Source organism: Halichoerus grypus, chromosome 3, assembly GCF_964656455.1.
Source record: "Halichoerus grypus chromosome 3, mHalGry1.hap1.1, whole genome shotgun sequence".
NCBI lineage: Eukaryota > Metazoa > Chordata > Mammalia > Carnivora > Phocidae > Halichoerus > Halichoerus grypus.
In genome coordinates this window covers 176,055,066-176,082,903 of record NC_135714.1, presented here as the reverse complement: position 1 = coordinate 176,082,903, position 27,838 = coordinate 176,055,066, and the positions used below count along the sequence as shown (strand labels likewise).

General features: G+C 39.4%; 1 protein-coding gene across 15 annotated transcripts in view; it reads left to right on the top strand.

Annotated features, from left to right (window-relative positions):
- The window catches only part of UNC5D (unc-5 netrin receptor D), a 532,476-nt gene that overhangs the window by 398,987 nt on the left and 105,651 nt on the right, over positions 1 to 27,838 (top strand). For all 15 annotated transcript variants that reach the window (XM_078069620.1, XM_036081562.2, XM_036081563.2 and 12 more), the window contains exon 5: positions 27,492 to 27,672. In XM_078069620.1, coding sequence (XP_077925746.1) covers positions 27,492 to 27,672 — 181 coding nt within the window. The remainder of the gene's footprint in view (positions 1 to 27,491; positions 27,673 to 27,838) is intronic.

The window sequence follows — 27,838 nt, the reverse complement described above, 5'->3', positions numbered from 1 at the left end:
TTTTCAAAATTGCTTTGGCTATTCAGGGTCTTTTGTGGTTCCATACAAATTTTAGGATTGTTTGTTCTAGTTCTATGAAAAATGCTATTAGTATTTTGATAGGGATTGCATTAAATCTGTAGGTTGCTTTGGGTAGTATAGGCATTTTAACAATATTTGTCCTTCTAATCCATGAGCATGGAATGTCTTTCCATTTCTTTGTGTCACCTCAATTTATTTCATAGGAAATTTTATAATTTTCAGACTACAAGTCTTTCACCTCTTTCATTAAGTTTATTTCTAGGTATTTTATTTTTGATGCAATTGTAAATGGGATTGTTTCTCAATTTCTTTTTCTTGCTCCTTCATTATTAGTGTATAGAAATGCAATGGATTTCTGTATGTTGATTTTATATCCCATGACCTTACTTAATTCATTCATCAGTTCTAATAGTTTTCTGGTGGAGTCTTAAGGGTTTTTGTTATATAATATGTCATCTGTAAATAGTGAAAGTTTTATTTCTTCCTTAATGATCTGGATACCTTTTATTTCTTTTTGTTGTCTGATTGCTGTCGCTAGGACTTCTAGTACTAGTACTTAATACTCTAGTACTTAAATAAAAGTGGTGAGAGAGGACATCCTTGTCTTGTTCCTGGTCTTAGAGGAAAATCTCTGTTTTTCACCATAGAGTATGATGTTAGCTGTGGGATTTTCATATATGGCCTTTATTATGTTGAGGTATGTTCCCTCTAAACCTACTTTGTTGAGAGTTTTTATCATGAATGGATGTTGTACTTTGTCAAAGGCCTTTTCTGCATCTGTTGAAATGATTATGTGGTTCTTATCCTTTCTTTTATTGATGCGATGTATCATGTTGATTGATTTGCAAATATTGAACCATGTTTGCCTCCTAGGAATAATCCCACTTGATGGTGGTGAATGATTTTTTTTAATGTATTGTTGGATTTGATTTGCCAATATTCTCTTGAGGATTTTTCCACCTATGTTCATCAGAGATATTAGCCTATAGTTATCTTTTTTAGTGTTATCTTTACCTGGTTTGGGGATCAGGGTAATGTTGGCCTCATAGAGTGAATTTGGAAATTTTCCTTCTTCTTCTATTTTTGGAAAAGTTTAAGAATATGTATTAACTCTTCTTTAAATGTTTGGTAGCATTCACTTGTCAAGCCATTTGGTCCTGGACTTTTGTTTTTGGGGAGTTTTTGGGTTACTGATGCAGTTTCATTGGTGGTAATTGGTCTGTTCAAATTTTCTCTTTCTTCTTACGTTAGTTTTGGTAGGTTATGTGTTTCTAGAAATTTATCGACTTCTTCTAGGCTGTCCAATTTGTTGGCATATAATTTTTCATAATATTATATAATCCTTTGTATTTCTTTGTTGCCAGTTGTTATTTCTCCTCTTTCATTTGTGATTTTGTTTGAGTCCTCTCTCTCTCTTTTTTTTTTTTTTTCATGAATCTGGTTAGAGATTTATCAAATCTTTTTTTTTTTTTTTTCAAGGAACCAGCTTCTGGTTTCATTGATCCATTCTACTTTGTTTTGTTTTGTTTTAGTGTCTATATAATTTATTTCTGTTCTAATCTTTATTATTTCCTTCCTTCCACTTTATCTCTCTTATTCTGAATGATAACCTTGCTGGATAGAGTCTTCTTGGCTGCAGATCCTTTTTTATCCCCTTTAGCACTTTGAGTAGATCATGCTTGCAAAGTTTCTGCTGAAAAATCAGTTGATAACCTTATGGGGTTTCCCTTATATGAAACTGCCTTCTTTTCTCTTTCTGGTTTTAAAATTCTTTTTTTATTACTATGTGTCATGGTTTGGACCTCCTTGGGTTGATTTTGATGGGGGATCTCTGTGCCTCCTGGATCTGGGTATCTGTTTCCTTCCTCAGATTAGGGAAATTTTCAGCTAGTATTTCTTCATATAAACTCTCTGCCCCCTTTTCTCTCTCTTCTTGTGGGATCCCTATAAGGCAGATGTTATTACACTTGATGGAGTTGCTGAGTTCCCTAAGTCTTTTCTCATTTTGCATAATTTTTTTTTTTATTTCACCTGCTCAGCTTGATTACTTCCATTACTCTGTCCACCAGGTTGTTAATTCCTTCCTCTGATTCCTCTAGCTTGATATTTATTCCATCGAGTGTATTTTTCATTTCATTTATTGTGTTCTTCGTCTCTGATTGGTGTTTACTTTTTATATTTTCTATCTCTTTGTTAAGAGTCTCACTGATGTCCTCCACTCTTTTCTCACGTCCAGTGAGTATCTTCATGATCATTACTTTAAATTCTCTATCAGACATATTATATATATATATATATATATATATATATATATATATATATATCCCTTTTGCTTAGTTCTCTTGCAGTAGTTTTGTACTGTTCTTTTATTTGGGACATAGCTCTTTGTCTATTCATTGTCTAACTCTCTGCCTGTTTCTGTGTTAGGAAATTCAGCTACATCCCCTGTTCTAAAAAGTAGTGGCCTTATGAAGAGGAGGTCCTATAATGCCCTGCAGTGCAGTGTTGCCTGTTCAACAGAACCTGGCTCTTCAAGGGCGTCTCCTTTGTGTGTTGTGTGCACCCTGCTGTTGTGTCTCGGCCACTTTTTCCTTCAAGCCAGTCATCTGCAGAGGCTCTCATTACCTCTTATAGGCAACATTTGGTCCCTGTGGTGTTAGTGGACCAGTTTTGGGCCACCTTGGACTTGAGTTGAGACAGAGCAGGCATTTGCCAGAGATGCAGTAGCACACTACATGACACTTTCCCTGTGTTATCCCTTGAGAAATTTTCATTGGTGGATGGGGCCTACAATCAGACCGACTGTTTGCCCCCAGCCCACTGTTGGGGCCACCATTCATTAGTGTGTGTGGTTATTTTACCCTCAGAGGGATGGAGTCACTTTGGATTGGTGCTGGCTTCCGTAGCAGCTGCTTGCTCTCTGCCAGGCTTGACGCATTGCTTTGGATGGGACTCAGCTGAGGACATATCGGAGGAGACATGCCACCACCCTGGAACTAGACTGGCATGGGGTACACAGTTTTAACACAGTGTGTGCTGGTCCGCTTGCCAAATAAAACCTGCTGCCAGGCTGCTGGGACTGGGTTGGCCTGGTGGATCCACAAATTGGGCCCGGGCAACATCCACAATTTTAACAACATGCATGCTGGTCTTCCATAGGCTGCCTCCAACTGCAGCCAGGACTGAGGCCCCACAAAGCACGCAGGTGGGGAGATGTGTTGGCAAGGTTTGCACTGATCTTCTTGGGGAGGGGACCTACAGCTCTGGCACTGAAGCAAATGTGATTGGGAAGAGCAGATCAGCTGAAGTACAGGGAGGTGGGGCTTGGTGTAAGCAAGTTAGGTATGGAGTGCAGGCACAGTACTGGTTCCCACAGGTGGCCATGTGTTTATGCTGGTAGGGGGTTGGGGAAGGAGATGGTGCCTGCCAGCTCCTTTGTTCCTGGAGGGGTCTCCCTGTGATCCCTGACTTCCAGGAGATCCATAGACTTCTATAAGCATGCAGATGTACAGAGATCTTTTAAGTTTTCATTGTAGTTTTAACCATGAATCAGGTATAACAATATAAAACTCACTATTTTATAAATAACAGTTGGAGTAGGTTATCTGCTCACTTGAGTAAAGCTTGTTACTATTTGTGGAAAAAACTTTCAAGATTTGTATTTTCTCTTGACATGTAAACTTAAGGAGGCTGTGGTCTAGAGTTTGGGCAAGAGAGATTTTTTTGGCAGTTTGTATTTTATTGATTTATTGATTATTTATGTTTACTTGAAAATGGTCTCTTTGTTCTTTTTTTTTTTTTTTTTTTTTGTCTTAGCAGCTTTGTGACTTTGGGCAAGTTAACCTCTCTATCCTTACCTGTGATTTGAAGATAACTATATACCCCTTATAGTACTGTTGAGCATTAAAACATGTATGTAAGTACTCATATTGAGTGCACATAGTAACAGTCAATAAGCTTTACTGTTGTTTATATTTTTATTTTTATTTATTTATTTTATTTTATTTTATTTTTTTAAAGATTTTATTTATTTATTTGACAGAGAGAGACACAGCGAGAGAGAGAACACAAGCAGGGGGAGTGGGAGAGGGAGAAGCAGGCTTCCTGCCGAGCAGGGAGCCCGATGCGGGGCTCGATCCCAGGACCCTGGGATCATGACCTGAGCCGAAGGCAGACACTTAACGACTGAGCCACCCAGGCGCCCCACTGTTGTTTATATTTTTAAAAGGTCTCTTTTCTTTTTCTCCTTCTTCCTCTTCTCCTCCTCCTCCTAAATCACCACCACCCTTCAGTTTCAAGGAAGTGTTAATTATCCCCTGGGGTGTTTACATTTCAAAGACACGGTAAGATTTACATTTTCAAGGAACAGAGAAAGAATGCCTACCATGGGCCTCCAGATGAGGCCAGAGTGCTCTCTATAAATCTTATAGGGAAAGGGAAGCTAAAATAGGCACTTTCACCAGTTTTCTGGGGAAAGTAGAGAAGTTTGGGAGTGGAGGCGATTTCAAGAAGGGGAATTTATGTTGAATGTAGACTTTAATTTTGTTCTAAGTTTAATTTTTGTTTTTTCATCTTAGTAAGGGAGTTCCCAAGGCCAGCCATTATACCCTTTTGTATTCACTTTTTAATTGGGTATCATAGGTACCAATAAGATAATTTAAAAAAAATTTTCTTTAAATACTAAAAACTTTCTAATTCAAAAGAAAACTTCTCTGGCCATTGATGGGCAGGATCTATTCATCTCTACAGTGACTCAACCCAGTAAGCCTTTTTTTTTTTTTTTTAATGGCTTAACCAAGGACTCAAGAGGCAGTCCAAAGTAAAGTGCAAAAGGTGTGGCCCTTATAAGATCCAGAAAGTTCACTCCCTGAGTTAGCCTAAGAAAGCAAAGACCTTTGTTGTCATGGGTGGTAAGAATGGTGTAGGAACCATTTCTGTGGCCTCCCATGGGATCATGAGATGCCTTCAATTCACAAACCCACTGCTCTGTGACACCAGGCAGGCACCACTGGAATGGGACTTTTTCAGCACTAACAAGACAGCCAAGGTTGAGATGACAAAGACCACTTATGGGCTGGATTCCTTAAGATAGCTTTCCCTGAGAGCTGGCACGGCTGGACAAAGAAAGTGCTCTTGTGACTTTGTGTCTCAGAACCTCAGACTAAACTGGCCACATGATACGCACCTGTACTTGCCCCTTCCAGTGGGCAGAGACCTGAGAGAATATTCTCACTGGTCACAAAACCAGGCTCTCAGGGCATAAAAGAAGATGAAAGGAAAACTTCATCTGGTTTTTACGTAGGAGACCCGCAGCAAATATGTCTAAAGAGACATCGGTCTGGTGAGAACCATGAACTCACCAGTCTGTGCGGCTGGCTGGAAACACAGGCTTAATGGGACCTCTGCCTGTGTTCTAGCCTATGGTTTTCTCTCTTATGACAATGATACAAAAGACTAAGAGGAAAATGATGGCCATCTCTTGGAGGAAAAGGATCGATAGGAAACAAGAGTACTCTTAATAGATTTTTACCAGAGTAGCTATACCCAAGGAACCAGTTCACACAAATATTTTCTCCTGCTAATCTGAATTGGGGGTAAAAAAATGAAAGAAAAGGATTTTCTCCTTTTCACCACTTTTGTTTCCACCAGATCCTGCAGCCAGAAATCTGGGAAACTGACATGGTAAGAATTCTTACTTTCTGCCAGCTTCTGTCAGAGGTGCCGGGATCTTTCAGCCACAGAAGCTCCAGAGTGAGCTGTGTCCAGTGAGTGGAGGGGTCCATGTTGGTGCACCAAATCTGCAGGGGAAGAACATTTTTCCCTTCTCCCTTCTAGGTTCTTTGGCTAGACTAATAATTAAATTGGTATAAGACGGGTTAACAGGAGAAAACAAATTAATTACATACATTCAGGAGTCCCACAGAGACATGAGCGGCCCTCTGACAGGCATTTGAGGCTTATTATCCCATCCTGAGCTAAACAGAAAGGGGAAAAGGGTCTGGGATTTCAAAGAGGAAGAAAGCAATTCACAGAAAAATGGGAGGATCAGTTGTTTGCCATTGCCATGGGGATAATTATTTCACATTAAACAAAAACCAAAGTTATCTTTGATAATCACTCACTTTCTGGTATAGGCCTTCTATTTAAATTATTTTAGGCAGTTAAGAGCAAAACAAAAAGCTCTTCTTGAATTTGTTTTCAACTTGAAATAATCTGCATACCAAAGTGGCACATTCTCAGGTGGCCTGCCCTGAACCCCATCAGCCTCATGCTCTATCTTGTAGGTAACAGCAATTTAAATGGGTACTGTCCTCGCTGCAACTGAGTGTTCAACAAGAATGGTTTCTAAGATATTTCAGCTTTGCTGGAGCAAAGGCATGAGTGGTAACTGGACTTTTACAGGGTCAACATTTGAAAATGTTGAAAATGTTGATATATCCAAGTTTTAAGCAGTCCTACCACTATCACCACCCATTTTTAGAAGGGAAAAGAATACAGATAGAGTAGCAGTCAGCCCTGTAGAAAAGAATTTCTATGAATGAAGGAAACCATTTATGGCCTATAAATTAAAGAAGATTTAATTTACCAAAACTTCCATCCATTTCCAGCTAACCTTCATTTTCTCATTCTTGCCTGAAATTTCACCATTAGAGAGTCATTTCTTGGATTAAACATTTCACTCCAATTAAAATGCAAATATAGGGGACTGTGTCATTTTGTAATCTCCAAATAAATATTTTCAGATCCTATCTCTGTAGGCAAGACATGATAGAAATGGAAAGCTTAAGGAGCATGGAAAGAAGAGAGAATGAGTGAAACAATGTATCAAGAAGAAAAAGTTTTGTCTATTGCGGTTTTGCCTAGAGGGGGCCATATGACAGGAAGTAAGCCTGATGAATGTGGTTTTCTTAGTAGCTTCCTCCACTCACTTTTAGCTGCTCCACTGCTGTTTTCTTCTTTAATATTCATGCATTTGAGTTCTGTGATCTGTAACCGAGACTTCATGGTATTTAGCGTTGCCACATGCAGATACTTTTAAGAGTGACTTCATTAAAGATCATTTTCTCCTGGAGCATTCTGTGCTCTCCAGTGGTATTTATCACCCAGCATTTAGTTTTGATCCTTGTAATATATGCAGAACCAAAGACACCCCTTCATCACTCTCATTCTGCTGGGAGTTGGTTTATGTTATAAAACAGTCGAAATGGGGAAAAAGGGAGCCAGAGGGAAGCAGAGTTGCATATATAGAGTTACGCGTTGAGATAAAATAAAGCCATGGCACTAGACAATTAGGGAGTAGGATTGGGAATAAATGGATTCCCTCCCCTCAGGGCTGCCTATTTACAGGCAAATTCTGGCTGACAACATTCTTCCTGGGTTCTGCTTTCTCTTCTTCCATGAAATGAGCTTAGAGCAAGTCACCTTTCTCCCTCTCCCACACACCGCCAGGCCTTAGGTGTGTATTTAGGGGTTCTGATCCCTTGGTAAGGGTCTTAGGTAAGAACAGGAAATAGGTGACATGTAAATTCCTGTGCCTCTCCTTTCAGGGTAAATACTGCAAGGCACAGTGCTTTTATACCTAGGGTTGCCTCAGACAAGAAACATTTATGAAATTCATTGCAGTGGAGAGGAGCTTGTTTGAAAGGTACTATTGGATACATTGCTTGTTCCTAATGGTTGAAATAATGAGACATCCTTGATTGAGCATAGAGAAAACTCAGGATCTGGAACCCAAGTTTTGGATTAGGCATGCCTGTTTTAGTGCCTTCCGTGTTTCTGTTTAAAATTTAATTTCATTTTTTTAAAAAACTCAATATATTTTTTAAAAGTTTTTTTTTCTGGTTTAATTTTTAACTTCCTCATTTCTGGTTTAATCTTGGTTCTGGTTTAAAATCCCCACGGGAGGGGTTTCTGGGTGGCTCAGTCGGTTGAGCATCTGCCTTCGGCTCAGGTCATGATCCCAGGGTCCTGGGATCGAGTCCCACTTCGGGCTCCCTGCTCACTGGGGAGTCTGCTTCTCCCTCTCCCTCTGTGTTCTCTCTCTCTTTCTCTCAACTAAATAAAATCTTTAAAATAAAATAAAATAAAATCCCCACAGGAGATTTTTGGATAGGAAAGCCTTGGGAACGGGCCCTATACTGGCAGATTTTGATGGAAAGAAGCCGTACAAAGAGAGAATGTACAATTTTCACATTCACATCTGTGATTAGCTTTCCTTCTGTTCTTACACTGCTTTAGACTTCATGCTCAGGACCCTTGGCCCCCAATTATAGGTCGATCTTTTATGTCAGATTCTAGAACCCATGCTCTGCAAGATTCAGGAACTCCAAGGAGCTGTGGGCCAATCTAGTAGACATGTAGGACACATCAGCCTTCTGATCAGCCGGAAGTAAGCTTCTGTCAATTAACTGTCCCTGTCTTGCCACATTTTACCCCTTTTGGGTGATCACCCTCCGTTACAAGTGAAGCACATATCATTGAATACAAAACCAAACCAATAACTGTATCTGTTTAATGAGTGTATGGGTTTCTCACTCTTCAGGTTTCTTGTCTGGGATTCCCGAGTGGACCCCAGCCCTGAACCCCAGGCAGCTCTATTGTGACTAAGAGTGTGCATTCAACTTAATTCCTGCTCCATCATGCTTCCCTCCCGGCACTCCAGATCCTGTGGCCGAGGACTTACCATCATTTTGTGCCAACATTATCTTCTCATAGGAAATAGGACAATGGGTTGCAAAACGCATTTTCTGCTGCCAGGACTGATTACTCTCCTAAAGGTATATTAATTCCAGCACTGTCCCTGTATGAACTGCAGAGGACGTGTGTTCCTTTGAGTCTCTTTGCTTTTAGCAAAATCAAAAAGAAAACAGAAGCTTAAAAAAAAAAAAAATAGAACTGTACACAGTAGAGACGGAAATCAGTGAAACCTGGTTCTCTAATGAGATGTGGTCTGGCAGCCCCATCTATAGTTAGAGTTACAGTCTAGACTGGGAGAGCCCAGGCAGGCCCTGTGCTTTATGGAAGATGTAGCAGTTCATAAAGCAGACAATGCCCTCTGGTGATATTGCGTTACCGCCAAGGTTGATAGGGATTGCAGATGCGTGGATGAGAAAGTGAACAACCACACTCAGTCTGTGATTTGTGTAAAAAAATATGAGCTCATAGGAGATGAGTCTTGGTTTAAAGCAAAGTAAATACTTACAGGGAAGGATCATAGAGCTCCAGGAGCCTGAAGGGGAAGAGAAGATGCCAAAGCCAGAGCAGGTACCACCGAGCCCTCCCTCCATACATTTATCACACACCCCGCTCCTATTTTGAGGCAGGCAAATCCAGGCTAAAAAGGAACAGCCCTGCAAAGGAAGCAAACTCATAACTGGTCGCATGTTTGCTGTTACCATACATCTCCTTTAGGGCCTCATTGAGATTTACTTACTCCTAACCGTTGTGTGCCAGAAACAGGGCTCAGGGACGAAGCAACACAGCAAGCACATTTCTTGTCTTTAGGCAGCCCAGAGCCTCATAGAAAATGATCGATCTTTTTAGCACTTTCCGGCCAACAGCCATCCTGCCCTTATTCCAATTCATTGTACTCTAAAGACAAATCCAATCAGCTCGCATTTTTGTTCTTCTTAAGCACTAGAGAGATTGACTCTATTGATTACAATGGTAGCTACAGTGCACTTTGGATGGTTTGAGCCTTTTGGCCTAAAGGTAACATAAGTATTCATGATACGCTAAGAATCCACAGGAAAATAAGGAAGGTACCCTTCTTCTGTAATCATGTCTGTCTCGACTCGGGCTCTGGTGATGGTGGTGGTGGTGCTGAGCAGGGTGGTGTGTAGAGGTTTGGGTAAGTATGTCTAGATGTGTGGGAGAGAAAGACATAGAGGAAGAGAGAATATTTTCGAAATGGGGGAAGAATTTGATCCTAATTATTCCCAAATATAATGTCCTCGTTTCTATCCCAGGTACTATGTACTTTGTAAAATGATGACAAAAAATATCCAGTCTTTTATTTTGACGTGTCCTACTTACACTAGAAAATGCCGATGAGAAGTGGTTGGTTTAAAAATAAAGGGTCACAACGAATCATGAGAGACTAAGGACATTAGGAGAAGGAAGGGAAAAATGAAGGGGAGGAAATTGGAGGAGGGAGACGAACCATGAAAGACTATGGACTCCGAGAAACAAACTGAGGGTTCTAGAGGGGAGGGGGGTGGGGGGATGCGTTAGCCCGGTGATGGGTATTAAAGAGGGCACATACTGCATGGAGCACTGGGTGTTATATGCAAACAATGAATCATGGAACACTACATCAAAAACTAATGATGTAATGTATGGTGACTAACATAATAAAATTAAATTAAAAAAATAAAGGGTCACAGATTAACTGGAGTAAATAGTTTGTGAACAAGCAATGTGGCAAGTGTTAAAACAAACTACGTTCCAGGTGATATGGGAGCTGGGCAAGCACGCCCTGAGCTCTTCTGAATTTCTGTGGCACAGAATCTGGCATGATGCACATGCCATACGGGTATGCTGTCGTGTGCATGTGCGTCGTGTTTTCCCGTTTGCTTCCGTGTTCCTTAAGCTGGGCACTGTGTCATTACCTGTGTTCCCATGGTGCCCACTACAGTGTCACTTACATAGTAGACGGTCAAATAACGCCTACAGAATAAAGAAATAATTTTCTCTTCCAAAAAAAAAAAATAATAATAAAAACAAAAATAAAGGGTAAAGAAACTTCAGCTAAGTTTTCTTTTTCTTTTTCTTTTTTTTTTTTAAACAAGAACATGGGCTTATAAACCAAAAAGAACAGGCTCTAAGAAAGTGAGTCATAACCACCAGCCAGATGTTGACCTTTTTAATTTTACACTGGTTCCGGTGTGATCTTGCATCCAGAAAATGATTGATTGCTCTCTTCAAGGAGTGGTGACAGTCTGGATGTGGTACCTCTGATGTTTGTACACTCCACTTCTTGACCACAGTCGGAAGTCAGACATGTGTAAAAGGCCAGAGTAACCTCCTCTTAACTCAAGAATTATAAAGTTATTTCATGGTGTGACCTATAACATGATCCCCACCAACCGGAAGCCCGCAGAGAAGCCTTGTTTTTACTGATGATTACAGTGCCTGGTGGAAATGTTCTTTATTCTCAAACCAGAAACACTGATTGTTGCATGTTTCTGGGATGTCTATTTAGCTGGGTGAGTCCAGTTGTGAAGTTGATGATCCGTTCTTAAACGTGTCCAACAATGTAGAAAACATGTACAAAACAGGTACTTGACCTTGAAAATCCGAGACCCCTTGCTTGGTTAAGGGTACACGTTGCCCAAGCTAGGAACTTAACAACAACGTATCAGTTGTATTTATTCTGTGTTGAATCTTCCCTATCTTTACTGAATGCCTTATGCAGGCCTTCATCCTTTCTCTCCTTTGGCGGACTAATAACTACCTATCTGGCCTCTCTAATCCAGCGTCACTTGGCGCCTTCACATTGATAGCAGAATGATTTTTTTTGAACCCAGACTCCTTTGGTTAAAACCTATCAGTGGCTCCTTAGTGCTTTCAGGGTTGAGTTCAAATTCCTTGAGTGGCGTGTAGGACACATATTCAACGTGCTTTTGTCTGGTCTTATCCTCTTGAACTACTGACTTTATATCCTGAGTGAAGCTGCACAAGACCATCTATCTGTTCCTGGAATCTGCTACCACGTTACATTAATTTATTGCTTTATATTTGTACCAAAGTCACTTCATCCATGGTTTCATTTTCAACCTCTCAAGATCCCTCTGAGGAAGGGAAAGAAGGGACCTTTTTTTTTTCCCTCATTTTACAGAGGAATAATAGGGGTTTAACTCCACGCTGACTTAACAGGCAGGTACTACACAGAATCAACTCTTGATAATCTTTACATTATAGAATTCATGAGTTACCTGTGGAGAAAGTGCAATGTATATTTTTATGGTCTAGCATACTACTGGTCTTCTGGACCCTATATTCAGCTAATTCTTTGATAAGAACTCTATGCTTACTTAAGATACATGTATATACATTTATTTTTCCCAAAATGATTAAATATTCAATTCCAAAATAGGTTATACTTCTCTTTTTCAACAGTTGTGATCATTTGATCATTAAATACTTTTGATAAGTAATATGGAAAGGTGGAATAATTAAGGCAAGTAAACTGCTAAATATATTATATACACATATAAAATATGTAACATACACATCATAGAACAATGAACGATAGGAGTGGGGAGAATTATAGACTAACCTGTATATTGCATAGGAAACAAGTGTCCCCCCCCCCCAGTGATATTAATGGAATATCGTAAGCTCATTTTAGTACCAAGATTTAAATTAAAAAAGAAGGAGGGGGTTATAGCATAGAGGCTGTTGAAAAATCTCATTTCCAGCAAATTTGAAAAAAAAAAGTCATGAAGGCAATTTAGTTTCTTTTTTAAACATTCCCTGTAGTGTTGTGAAGACCAAAAAGCAGCTCTGAGCTAGTTCATAAAACCAGAATGCAAAGAAGAGGGGGATAAACTGGGAGGAAACAAATAGGAAACCATCCAATTTAATTGACCAGGCTGATTAAAATGGGAAATGTAAACACCCTCCCCAAATGAGACAGTGTCACAGTGTTGGATGTGCAGAGTCACTTCTTTCTGGATTCCTCTTGGAATGTTTGTAATGCATGACACAACCTATGTAATTTAAAAAAATTAAAACAGACTTGGAAAAACTCAATTTTGCTGATGAAATTATATAGTTAACTGAAGTAAGCATGACATGAAAAAGTAATATAATTTCATTTAAATTTTCCTCCATGGACTTAGAGGTTAGAATTTGGAAGCCATGATCTACACTGTGTACGATGATGCAGAAATCAAGGAGTTATCTAAAATAACCAGGTAAGGATGCCTATGAAGATAAAAATGTGATGTGGGACAGTCACTTAGCCTGCCAGCCATCTAGAAATGGATTGCTTTTCTAGTTAATGTATTAGTTTGTGGGGGGGAAAAGAGATATGCAATTTAAGATAATTTGTTTACCTCTTAGAGACCAGGAGTGTTAGAAACATTTGGAGGAACATATCTTTGTTTAATGAAAATAGCTTTTTGCTTTCTGCTTAAAAACATAATATGGATGGCAGAAAATAAGGTAAACTAGGTGATAAAGTAACAAACAACCTAGAAATCTCAGTAGCTTAAAATAACAAAGATTGATTTCTCTCTTGTGTTACGTAGCTATCACATGTCATCTGGGAGCTCTGTTCATGACAGTCTTACTGCAGTTCCAAGGTTAATGGAATAGCCATTCTCAAAAAAATTGTGAGCTGTTGTGGCAGAGGGAGAAAGACAGAAGTCAAAAGAATCTCAACACAGGAAAGTAAATACTCAGTCCTGGAACTGACAGGCAACTTCAACTGAGGACTGATTGACCGGAACTAGTCACGTGACCCCAGCAAACTAAAAAGGGACCAGGAAGTGAAACTACTTATAAAAGGGGAAGCCAGAAATTTTGTCAAATAGTTCATACTAAAAATTTCAGCAGTATAGGGATTTAGAAAGAAGAAAATTTTGATCACTGATAATTCCACCACCCAAATAACATTTGGTGAACTGCCTTCCAGCTATTTATGAGTGTCTCTGAATGGGGAGATAATAGAAATGCAGTTTTAAGATCTGCTTTTTACACTTAATAAATATCTCATGGAGATATTTCCCATTAGAAATGCATCCTTCTTTTTGATGGTTGCATAGTATTCTGTGGAATAATAAATGTCCATAATTGACTGAATCTTTAGTGAACAATTAGGTTGTTTCCAGTTTCTTCATTATTATAGACAAGGCTATAATTATCATCTTAGCATATATCTCTGGATTTTTACCGATGATTATTCTGCTGGAACCAGTAGAAATTTACATCAAACGATGGCAGTATTTTCAGTTTTGGTAAAACCTGCAAGATTGTCCCACAAAAGGGAGGTACTAATTTAGACCAGCACCTAAAGTAAATGAAAACATCTATTTCTTTACAATTTTGACAACCCTACATAGTTTCAGGCTTTGCCACGGGAATAGGCGAACGGTAATCCTCTCGTTTTCATTTTTGGAGAAGTTAAACAATTTTTATGTTAGTTCTCCATACATATTTTTCTCCTCTAGTCTATTCAAGTACTTAGCTCATTTTCTGTTGGAAGTTGTGTTTCCTATTGATTTTAGCATGATCTTTGTATATTAGAAAGCAAGCTGATGTTCAGTACATATTGGTAGAACATATTATCCAGCATCCATTTTTATTGGATAGGCATCATGCTGTACAAATTACAAAATGTATTTAATATCTCTGTTGATTTTAGTATAATAACACTTTGTCATATGTTGCAAACATCTTTTTTATGTTTAAGGCATCTTTTACATATGTTAAACTTTAAAATTTTAGTAGTCAATCTTTGTGCTTTTGCTATTTATACCATGCAGGAAATCCTTGTCCTGTCTAAAAACTACCAAAATACTCACCTGTGCTTTCTTATGGTACTTTTGTGGTTTCACTGACTATATTTTTAATATTTTATATGCCTGGGTTTGTTTTACTATAAGGAGTGAAAAAGAGATACCACTTTATTTTTCAAGTGGCCAATTGACTTTGGGGAAATTCTAGTGAATATGAGGAAAGTGAAAGAGGAGGAAAATATTTTATTTATTTATTTACATTCATTAACAAAGACAGAGTGGAGTCCTTTAGTTCACATGCTGTAGGAGGAGCTTCATGTAGAAATGGAGCCTGGGACTTTACTATACTCACCTTTTACTTCAGGGATAATTTTTCAATACATAAAATGTTTTCTTTTTTGGCTTCCATGATACATACATTTCTGATTTCTCTCTTACCTCAATAGCAACAACATATTTTTGTAGTTTCCTCTTCCCTTTTGTGTCATTAAAATGGTGATTTTCTTTAGGGTGTTGTATCTTTACCCTCCCCCACTCGCCACCCCACCCCACCCCACCCCCACCATTTTATACTTTTTGCTTCATTTCACAATTAAATACAATGGATACAATTTATCCTGAAGCTCATGGAGGAAATATGCCCACAAAGTAGTTGACTATGTTGGTCTGGAGCTGAAGAGAGATCTGGGTTAAAGTGTTTATTTCAAAGCCTTAATATACATTGTAAATTTCACGGAGTTATTCAAGTGCTTAGCTTATTTTTCTGTTGTCATGTTTGCTTGTCTGTTTCTTCTACTGATTTGAGAGTGCTCTTTGTATATTAGGACCAAGGTGATATTCAGTCAATGCATATCAGTACAACATCCCAAAATGATCTTTTCATCTGAGTTCCCTATATCACTCGTCCAGGTCAGAAATACGGGTGCCAAATTTCGACTGCCCTCTCTTTAAATCTTGTATCAAATCTTCATTCATTCTGTTTTAGCCCTTCACTTCTTCAAGGCTTCACCTCTTTCAAGGCTCTTTACTATATACCCATCACAGCCTTCCAGTTTGGTCTACCAGAGTCTCCCCAGGCTTATTGTTATAGTCTTCTAAGGATTTCTCTGACTTAGCTTTGCCTGTCCCTCCCTGTCCCATATATTCTATATATGACATCAAGAGTGTGCTTTTTAATGTAAAATTATTATGTCACCAACCCTCCCATTTTTTCTGTGAATCCCTATTTTCAGATAAGAAGGTTCAAATATTATAATGTCAGACATGTAAAAAAATCCTCTATTCCTTTCTCTTGCAAGAAAAAAAATTCTAAATCCAATTCCACATGTTGAGCTTAAAGTATCTGTGAAGCATACAAAAATAGATGCTGAGTAGGCATCTGAATATAAGAAGCTCTAGCTCAAGGTCAATGACCTGAGGATATTCATCTGGAAATGTTCGGTATGTGGCCATGACACACAGTCTGGTGATACCATATTGGGAAGACATTGTGCAGGCAGGCGTAGAGAGGGGCCTAATCCTGAGAGCCAAAGAAATGCAACACTTCGTGTTTCAATAGAGAAGAAGCCAACAAAAGAGACAAGGCAGGATTGGTCAGAAGGGTGGGAGGAGAGAACATGTGGAATTATTAAAAAACAATGGAGGAGAAAATCCAAGAATGTTCTCATTATCCCTGAAAGTCCAGTAAGAATGCAAAACAATGTGCATTTAGTGAATGTAGCAAGTTGGAGATCACTGGTGGCCTTAGCAAGAGCAATTCCAGTGAGTTGATGGGGTGGAAGCCCATTTGAAATGTAATGATAAGGGTTGAGTATTTGCCAAAGAATTCAAGAGAGGCAGCTATGAAAAAACAAAGGAAGGAGTTTTTGTTTGTTTATTGATTTAAGTTGCTAGAATTTTGAGCATGTTTGAATATTTCGGTTCTTGCCTTCTCAGTTACTTTTTAAGTATAAAAACGTAAGGATGCCCAGCTCACCAAGTGGGTTAAGATGTGAAAGAGCCTAGACTAGTATCCAGTGCATAGCAGTCAGTACAAATAAAATGTGAGTCTCCCTTCCTTCCTCTTTTCCCTCCTCTTGCCCCGCTGGGCCTATCATCCTTTGTAACAGTACAACCCACTGTACGTCGTTACAGTAGAAATCCTTTTCTGTCTTTCTCCGTATAATCTGCCCTCTCTCGAGCATCTCTTTAATGTTTGTTGAAGTCCTGGGCACATTCTAATATATGTATGTATAATCTTAACTAGTTAACTTGAATTGCCCCTTTAGCTCTAAAATTTGGAACTAAATCTGTTGCCCTCTTTACAAAATAGATTTAACTCTCCTGGACCCTTTCCAGGCTGACAATGGTTAACAAGGCAACAGGTCCCATGTCTGATGGGAAGGCAAAAATGAAAACAGTATGAACAGCAGTGGAGTTACCCTGGCCAAACAGCACTGCGTTTCTGCACAGACAACTTTTGTTTGGAGCAGATAATGACAGGTTTAGTCACAGTTTTATTCCTCATCAATATTTTGGACAGAACACAAGAGGTGATGGGAAGTACTGTCTAAAATGTAAAAGCACTATCCTTAACCACTGATCTAGAGAAATTATCCATACAAGACTTTAGACTTTACAGTTATGTTATTATATTGAGCGTGATATTTTTTTTGTACAGCATGTATTTTTTTTTTCCTTCTTTCTTAGCAGCTTTTTGTCTGTCAGCTAAAAGGGAACTTGCATGGAGTGTATAGTAATCAAAGAGATGAAAGATGAATGAATATAGAGCTTTTTTTTTTTTTTTTTAAGCACTATTAACTCAGTGGCATCTACCTGGAATGTAGATGCACTTTGGTGATTTCATTTTGATAATGTTGTACGCTGGTCTCTGATAATTGCCTTCTGTAATTGGAACAAATTTATGATTATGCTAATTCATTCTCAGCCACCCAGTATACGGAAGCTGAGCTAATCCATATCTGTCCATGCATTTCCTTTGTAGATCATTACATGATTAGCCTTTCACTGTGGCTGATGGAAACATTTTTATTCCGAGCAGACTAGATTTCTCAGATGGTGCATATATATGTATGTGTAAGTGATATGTGTTTGTGTATCTTTATCTAATTGTGTGTAACTCAGATATCAGCACCTAAAACCAGTTTATGATATGAATGTTTAGAGTCTTTAATGCTTTAATCCTTAAAAATGGCTATTTTCTCAATACTTGAGCATATATTACATGGTAGCAAGGAACAAGAAAAGGGAATTGTTAATTAATATCTCCCGACTACCACCTTTAAACCTTATTTACATAGTAGAAATTGTGGGAGGGAATATGAATACAGAAACAGTTTTAAGTCTCTCTGAAAGCCAACTCTTTGTAATCTTGTTAGAGAGTTCTTCCCATCCTAAAATAGTCTCTTAAAATGAAATGGAGCATGACACTATATTTATGATCACTCCTTGGGATATCAAGCTTTGCAAGCGCCTTCTAGGTGTTGCTTCATCAAAGGTTCAAACCCAGAATCCTTTTTTTCCCTAGCAGATGGGAATGAGCAAAGGTAGAGTTAGCAAAACACAAGATGTGTTGCACTATGGAAAACACAGCTGAAAATGGCAGCAGGTGCCTCTCCTGACAAATCCTCTGCCCATTGCTTCTCTCTCCCCATTCTCTTATTGATGTTTCCTCTGTTCCATGTTGTCTTTTGCCTTTCACATTCTTGTAAATGTTTTACATTAATGTAAACAGGGCTGATTCTTCACTCGTGACAGTGTTACACTTTCAGTAAACAGTGGATCAGGGTGTTCCCTTTCTCAGAGACCGTTTACCTGTCAAAATGAATAAGAAAATACATGAGACTACACCTGACTTTCATAACTAAAAAGGGGAAGTTAAAGGACAACACTGATCTGACAAGAGACATACAATGTCAGAACATCAAGTTCCATCATCAGAATCCTGGCTTCTGCAGAGGTACGCATGTCTGTAATTTCCTTCAGCATCAGCGAGTGCGATTCAATCTGTGATCATTAGGTTCCTATCATTTGCCTGGTTCTGCTGCTGTGACTTCACAATTAAGTTGGATTTCTGCTTCCTTTTGTGATGCATAATCAGATAAGTAGAGCTAAATTGAAGAAACTGCAGTGTAGGTGGCTTTAAAATCAATCTATACAGTCTGGCAAGAAAAGGAAGACAAAAGGGGAAACCTGATAGTAGGGTTATAAATAACTTGAAGGAAATATTATCAAGGAGAGAGGAGAGGACAGGTGACATCTCCTCTGAAAGTAGCAAAGCAAGAAATGGCCTGAACTAAACCTTAGAAAACAGTATGCTCTGGGGCGCCTAGGTGGCTCAGTCAGTTGAGTGCCGACTCTTGGCTTGGGCTCAGGTCATGATCTCAGGGTTGTGGGATCAAGCCCCACGTTGGGCTCCCTGCTCAGCAGGGAGTCTGCCTTCCCTCTCTCTCTACTCCCTCCCCCACTCACATGTGAGCACATGCTCTCTCTCAAATAGATCTTAAAAAAAAAAAAAAAGAAAAAGTCCGTACGCTCCACTGTGAGTAGAGGAATGTCACTCTATGCAATAAGTAAGTCCCAGTTCAGATTTATTCAAGAATGGCAGGTCAAATCATGGGAAATGTTAAAGAATAGCACTTTATGTGGTCAGTAAAATAAGAAAACAGCTAATGTTTTCTGGTAGAAAAAGTATTTGAAGGCTACTGCTTCTAGTTCTGCCATTTTCCAAGTATGTTGTATTAGGCAAATCCTAGGATCTATGAAATGGGAAGAATATCTTTTCTTTGCCTACCTTGGAGTTCTGAGGATCAAATGAGATAATGTCTTGAAGCATAGTGTGTTCACTTGGGAGTATAAAGACCATGACCAATATCTCTGTGGCTTCTTGCCTTTTGCTCATGGTCACAAGATGGCTGTCATGTCTTTAGAATCACATTCATGCCCAAACAGGTGAAAGGCCAGAAATACCTGTTCCTTTTCTCAGGAAAGCAAATGTTTTTCTACACATCCCCCAACACACTTAGATACAGTTGGCCTTCTTAAATATTTTAAGACTGCAGGCTGTATTGTCCCAGCCTGATTTCATGGACTATGTGCTCCACTCATTTCTGCTCATTGCCAAAAAAGCAAATAAAACACCAGATAACTTTGAGAGGGCTACCATAACTTTCCATGAGTTATACATGGACAAATATTGAGTAATTTTTGATGTCAAAATAACTCTGGCCACATTCTGAACATTCTGACATGTTAGTATAATATAACCAGAACGTGCACATTCAAATGAGAGCTGTCCTTTAAATCAGCCCCCTAGGAGACTATACACTGATTCCAACAGTGAGGCTTTTATCAAGAAAATTTTTTGCAGCTCTTCCTTAGGAATGATCATGAAATCCTGAAATATGTCTACAAAATTATCTTCGATGGTGCCAGTCCTCTCTATTTCAGTGTAATTTTGCAAATAGCATATGGTCATTCCGCCCAAATCTGGCAAATGGTATAGATGACTGCACACAGTTGTTGCAAGCCTCTCGGATTCCGATTCTGGCCCTGCCATTGACTATGTATCCAACTCTGGGCAAGGTATCCTTGGGGTGCTATCTACCCCTTACCAGGTAGAATGAATTCCTCTGCTTTCTGTTTTCTCACAGAAGTCATCACATTTGTTATTTTGTAAGATGGGAACTTCACAGAAAGTTTGAGATGTTATGTAGGGAATGACAACAGTGGGAACTGCTGTGCCCTTCCACTATTTACCTGACTCTGCCTCTCCTACTCCCTAATGTAGTCTTTCTCTCCACTCTGTCCTAGGGGCTTGCCTTCCCAAGCCACCCTTAGTTGTAGTAGGGAGAAAAAAACCACATTGATTACGCTATATAATTCATACTTAGAGCAAATACATAAATTCAACATAAGACCATATGTAGCCATTATGAAGTGGCTGCCAGAATATATTTAAGAACAACTACATTAAAAATGTCTGTCTTCTAGATCATATCTGTGCTCAACCCTGGGATCTAAAGCAAGGATATCCTTCTCCTTTGACCCTCACTCCATGATGCAGCTTGAAGTTTTATTGTATGTATGTGTATCATGCCTGTCTCTAAATTTGTAAGCACATCAATTTGAGCTAAAAAATGTATTCAAGAGATGCCATTGAACATCCTCCGAAGTAGGTTCTGTGCAAGATAAAAGAATATTTAAAACATTGTTGCGTGTTCTTAAGGAGCATGCCACTGAGTCATTTTCAGAAAGAAAATGATCACAGGCAATGAGTAGATGGAGAACCTTCAAAAGTCATAAATCTGAGTTTACATCTATAGTACATATGAGCAACTCAATTTCGTAACCAGTCTAGCAAATCCCCAAAGAGGACTGGAATTGGAGGATAGGTACATGATATCAACAAATGGTCCTCACTGGCATTTTCTCAGGGATATTAAGGAAAAGTTTCAGGTTGAAGCTATCTAGAAATCAGAGAAGAGGTTTGGGATCCTGCATGAGAAGAGAGCTGGGCCATTAAAATGGCTTTTTCTTTCTAGTCCAGTTTTTTCTTTTTCTTTTTCTTTCTTTCTTTTTTTTTTTTTACATTTCTGAAAGGTTAGTAACACTGCCTTCTCATTGTCTTATGGAATATTAAGAACAAGAACAGGAGCATTAGAATTCTGACATACTGTCTAATGGAAATAAACATTTAAGTGTAAGGTTTATGTGTGTACATTCATAGATGTCTTTGACAAAAGGTCAGTAGAGGTGAAATGTTAGGTCTCATGCAAACATTTTCACCTATAACCCAGGTCTCAGATAAGGTTATCCCCCACAGAACATCAATCCATTACTCTTCTAAAGGAGGTTCCCTCCCCATCCAATTACACCTTGCTGCCTATTGTTGAGAAAATCTATAGGCTCATCAATTACATACATTCGGTCCCCTGCTAACCAGAATGACTGATCAGGAACCTGGCAGGAAATCTAATTGTCTTTGATGGTCTGCTTTTCCAGATTTGTTTATAAACTGGAAAAATCTACAAATTGCAGACCATCTGTACATAACACTATGCTAATAGATGTGGGCATCCTGCAAATCCATAAGCTCATTACCTCTAAGTAACTAGTTTCTTCACACGCTTCTAACTGGGTTAATTTATCTAAACCAAATAAGGAGAAACATATGAAGAATTGTTTCTCTGAGGGGTGAATGCCTCCAACAACCTTCTGGACTGGTAAGCCTCTCTGTCAAAGAGATGACCTGTTAGCACAAGGTCATTTGGCTTTAGTGATACAAATGTCCTTTAGCTTAAGGTAGTCAATGTATTGACCCCATAATGCTAATTTGAAAATTTGCATTGCTTCTGTTAAGGGCTTAATTAGGGCCTTCCCGGTGTTGGCAACCTCTTGTAAAATAATTTTCTAACTCAATATTCATGCCCTTATGATACTTGTCAGACATTCCCATGAGAAAGCCTGGAGAGTGGCATATGATACATATGAACCATAACATTTTAGGATGATGGGGGAGGCAGATTTAATGAAAAGAAATTAACTTCAGTGAAGGATATCTTTGTGGTAATGTTCACAAGTGGCCAGAAAGCTGGTGTGTTGTATTTGTGGAGAAGAGGGAGTGAATCTAGTTCCTGGATATATTTTGTTTGGCCCTCCCAATAGATTTTGAGCCATCGTGTTAGAATCAAGAAATATTACATTAGAATATACGTCCCTGGTTTTCTTGTGAGAGTTGGAAGCTCTGGCTACACTGGTAGCCACGGTCTGAACCTGACTGATGGCTGCACATTTGCAACAGGTCATGTGATCTACATTTTGTCATAAATAGCCACCACTTCCCTATACATCCTGACACAGAGGCTCAATACTCCAGAAATTCAAAGACCACCGTGAATTTAAAAGCAAGAGATTTTTAAGCAAAAATGAGGTCATTGTCACTTTCATTATACTCATTGTTGGTTTTTTGTTTTTTTTTGGTTTTTTAATACTCATGTATATACCTAAAGTGGGAAAAACAAAAGGAGACAGAAAGTGATAACATTTTTTAAGACAAATGAGAGTGAGCTCATTCCTTTGTGGAAATGAACAGTCCCTTGTCTTTAATATGCAAGTGATGTTCATGGATGTCTTGCACCCAGGGCCACTTCGGTAATTTATGTTCCCTCCCTGGCCCCCAGAAACATTTGAGTTTGCAACTGCTGGTTTAGGGCATGCTTTTGCTATCTTATTTATTAAACTACTCAACATTAGGAGCACTTAGCTCATCAAAAATGTTTTAAAATTTCTCTAAGTGACAAAAGCGTAAATCCAAAAGCAATTCGTCATTTTTATAAGCCCAGAAAATACCAAACTGATTTCCTCATAAAGATCTTGCCATCAGTTTAATGGATAAACTATTAGTTTACATAAAAAACAGTCCCACAGTTAGGAGTCTCCTAATGCACTGCTTGTTTATAGACATAATTGGATGGAGGGACCTCAGTCATGACACCATAAACACTGAGTATACCACAACATGTATATAACTATGATGCCAAATTCATCCTGTATCAGTGTTTTTCAGACTATGATCTGGGGAGACATATTGCATATGTCCATAGTACATGTGGGTGGGTAGGGGGTAGATTGTGTGGTGGGTGCAACTTATATGGTGGTACAGCTTGTGCTTGAACATCTCCACAGGGCATGACTGACATAGGGAAGGACAGGAATGATTTCTCCTGGAGTTCTGCCAACAGTGGCTCTGGGAATGGCCACGTTAATTCAGCTTAGGGTCCCTCCCATCTGTGGCTCTGATACCCTCACTTCTTCAGCGGTTGTAAGAAATTGCCTTATCTACTTTTTCATCTTGGGCTTTCAGATAAGCATTAAACTGAGGAAACATTCTATGTTTAAATATAAATTTGAAAACCACTGTGCCACATGGTAATTAAGAGGGATTTTTTAAGCTAAAGTGATTTTGTCAGATTACTAAATAGCTTTCCATTGAATGTGCCACAGGAAGGACAGCTTTCTCTTAAAACCTCTATAAACATACTGCATTTTCTTCCAATCATTTTTTAAGTATATATATGTTCATGATTTTTTTTGTTTTATGAATTTATGATAACGCTAAACATACAATTTTGCATTTTGACTCTTTCATATATTAGGAGCATTTTCTATGTTTTCTCTAGTTGAAATCATGACTTTTCATGTCTGTATAACATTAAATCATATTGTTGCATCATGATTTATTTAAACAAAGCTCTATTTGGCATGTGGCTTTGGCATACGTTTTTCTTTCTCCCTCCCTCCCTCTCTTTCTCTACCAAAAATAATTTATTGTGTTTAAATCCTTGTTGTAGCCCTAATACTTTTCTTTAGTAAATTCCTAGGAGCATCATTACAAGAACAAAAGGCATTACTATCTTTAAGACTATCGGATAGAGATAAATATTAGGAAGAAAATTAAAGCAGATAGGGCAGAAGAGTGGACAGGGAAGGGTGGCTGCTTAGGAAAAAGGACTAGTAGGCAAGACCTCTCTGAGGAGGTAACACTTGATCAGAGACTTGAATGAAAAGTGAGATTGAGCCATGAGGGTGCTTATGGGAAAGGCCTTCCAGGCAAAGGAATCAGCAAGTGTTAAGGCCCTGAGGTGGGTGGGAACTTGCTTTGAGCTTTCTAGGACAGGAAGGAGTCCAGGACGGCTGGAACAGAGGGAGCAGGGATTACTTGGGGGCATCTGAGGTGGAGAACTGATTGGGGGGCCAGACTGAGAAGGGCTTTGTTAGCCTTGGTAAGGATTTGCAATTTCATTCTAAGTGAGATTCAAGACCATTGAAGGGTTTTGAGCCAGAAATGATCTGATTCCTTCATGGAGAATCAACTGTGGAGGCAAGAATAAAAGCAGCCCACAGCCCAGGTAGTTAGAGGCAGTTGCTCAGATCCCAGAAAGGGGATAATGGTAGAGTAGCAATCACAGAAATGCCCCATACTCTGCAAGTTCAGCAAAAAACAAACCACAAAAATAAAAACTGTGTGTGTGTGTGTGTGTGTTTGTGTGTGTGTGTGTAGAATTTTAATCTTTGGTATTTTGGTAGAAAAAACTTCATTATATTAACTTTCTTATCAGTGGTGTAGGATATTTATTCAGTTGTTTAATTGCCACATATCCCTTTTCTTCGTCTTTATGCTGTATTATCAAGGATGGAGTTCTATCATTAGTGTATGAGAGCTTGAGCTCTTGAGATTATGATTCCTCGGATCATCATATTTTCCCCCCTTTTATCTGCCACATTTGTAGCAAATATTTTCCTAGTTGGTTGGTTGTTTAATTTTGTGTATGGTTTATTCTTATGTAAGTTTTCAATTTGAAGCTAAACCTCTACACTTGATGATGGTGGTTTTGATTTCTTCCAAGCTGAAATTCCTTCAGGAAAGCTTTCTTTGATTTCCAGGTGCTGGGACTCTTTTGGTTTCAGTCTCCAGAGCTCTTTCTGGCTGTTTACTCGCTAGAGATCATTTACTTCTGGGTCAGAACTGCCTGACTTTACTGACCAGCTGTTTGTGGGGAACTGTGGTAAAGAAGACTTAGGTGGGGACATAGGGAACAGCTTTCTAGGTATCACAAATAGCAAGAGGAAGGGAATGAACAATCAGAAAACTGGGCAATTTACATGCAGAATTTCTGAACCAGGAGAGTGGAGTAGAACAGAAGCTCCCCAGACCTACTTTAAGCAGACCAGCTTGTTCTTTCCAGTGACATAGCTGTGATGGTGGTGATTTAAAAAATCCATCCCTGTTGGCCTTACAGCAAGCGTTTCATCCCAGATATCAGTGACAGTGTGACTCCCAGCTCTTGTTTTCTGGTTGTGATGTGGATTGACTTCTTTATTTCCACCTTACCCATTAACTCTAAGATCCATGAAAGGAGAAGCTATGTGGGTGGGTTTTGTCTATCTAGCTTTACCCAACTCTCCAGCCCCCCTCTGATAGCCAGTGTGTGTTTGAATATTCATCTGTGAATAAGTGAATTACTATAAAATATGCAGTGTCAGTGGGGAACGGAGGGCATTTTTTCACAGACTGGGGATCAGATGTGTTTTAAAATCCCTTCCACTGTCCTGTTTTGTTAAACACAGCAGTGCTTTGGGGCTTGGGGGGGTCATCATTAGTGCCTGTGCCTCCTCCAGGCTGGGACATGGTGACCCCTTCAGGAACTACCAGGAACTCTGGTAGTCAGGCTTACTTCTTTACTTCATGGCCCTGAACCACATTCCTTTTTCTCCTCTTCCTGATATGTAAAAGCAGTTCTCAGATCTCTTCTTTTGGCTATTTTGTGTCACCTTATTTTCCAAAATTGACCTCTTGGAGGGTACCTTTTGGATGGTGATGTTTTTGGTACTCTGAACTCTTGTTTAATGGGGTAAATTTCATCATAGAGACCAACAAATCCTTATAAAACCAAATTGTACAACAGATGTCACTTGTTTATTGGTAAATTAGGATTCCTTAGATTTAAACAGGAGTGAGGCATCTCATTCCAAAGCAGCTTTCAATCATCTGTGCTAATGGTGGGCAGGGTAAGAGGAAAAGTCCCCCAATGCATTTGCTACTGTGTGGTGTCTCTTTGGTGTAGTCACTGCTATTGCTTTTTGTGTTACATTATGGTTTTGATGTGTCTGTTAAATTTCTGTGTATAATATACTCTGATACCTAGAGCTAAATGGTTATTGTCAAACAAGGTGCATCTAGCACTACCAAGATGGCACTAGAGAGTGGAGATGTTGTTTAGATACAGAAGCAGAGGACACAACGGGAAGGCAGGCAGTTCAGGGGTGAAATTGGCCTGCTTTGTAAAATAGGGGCACTAAGGTGCTGCACTCCATCTGGGGGGAAGGTGAGGATCTAGGGAGCAGAAGGTTCCATCTCTGTCTTCTCCAGGTATCCAAGGAAAGTGACGTTTGGACCAAGGGTAGGATCAGAGCAGAACTGGAAAGAGGAAAATAGGTTCTCTGGGAGCAAACTAGAGAAAATAAATCAGAGATGGGACTAGCCTATGCCCAGAGAATGTTGGAAGTCTGCTCCTCCAGAGGAGAAGCTGGGCCTTAAATGTGCCGGGCATCTAACCCAGCCTAAATGTCTGCTGGATCATTGAAGGAGTTACGGAATTGATCACCAGAGAAATGTATCTCCAAGACTAGAGAACACTGAGATTTGGATTTTACTCCCTATGATTGCCCAAATCTGTATTATATTGGCCTTTATACATTATCACACCTTTTTAAAAAAAATTTAAATATTTATTTTAGAGAGAGAGTGTGAGCAGGGGGAGAGGTGGCGGGGGAAGGGAGGGAGCAGACTACCCCACTGAGCACAGAGCCCCGAGGCAGGGCTCAGTTCCAGGACCCTGTGAGCTTGACCTGAGCTGAAACCAAGAGTTGGATGCTTAACCAACTGAGCCACCCAGGCGCCCCATCACACCTTTCTTAAAATGTGTTTAAATGCAAACATTGACCTGAAACCTTGTCTGACAATATAAATATCCTCTCAGCACAAAGTTCTGCGTATATGTGTTGACTTTCTGAGCTCCATATTAGACTTGTCGTGGAAACAGTCATCATCATCAGAGTTGCAATAAAATGAAATATAACAAAATGACCTAATTGTAGTCCCCTCTTTTCTCTCTTCCACCGCCTTTTTAAAAAATGGGTCAAAGTCAGTACATATTTGTGTTCTTTTCCTGCCTCCAGTTTATTAACTCGAGTGAACACTGATTCATTTCCCGGATATGCCAAATTGGCTAAATAAAAGGGATGGGATATGGAAAAATCATTCAGTTCATTTCCTGAATATGCCAAATTGGCTAAATAAAAGGGATGAGATATGGAAAAATCATTGCTGTTACTCTATATGTTAGGAATGTCTCTCTCCCCCACACCAGAACTGCTCACCTAGCAATTCCAGAAAAGAGTTCTTTTTCTTTTTAATGACCAGTAGATGTTCCTGTCTTCTTATAGGTGGAATGGCTGAAAAATGAGGAGCCCATTGACTCCGAGCAAGACGAGAACATTGACACCAGGGCTGACCACAACCTCATCATCCGCCAGGCACGGCTCTCGGACTCAGGAAATTACACCTGCATGGCAGCCAACATCGTGGCCAAGAGGAGGAGCCTGTCAGCCACAGTGGTGGTTTATGGTAAGACCAGCCCAAAGGCCAGGAATGGATAGGGAGGATGGAAAGCGGAGAAGTAGAAGGATGCGTATTACATTACAACTTTCGTTGTTTAGAGCTGAAAAGACTTTAGGGATCATTCACTACTGTGCTCTCTCCTGCCTCTCCCATTTGGTGGAGGGAGAATACA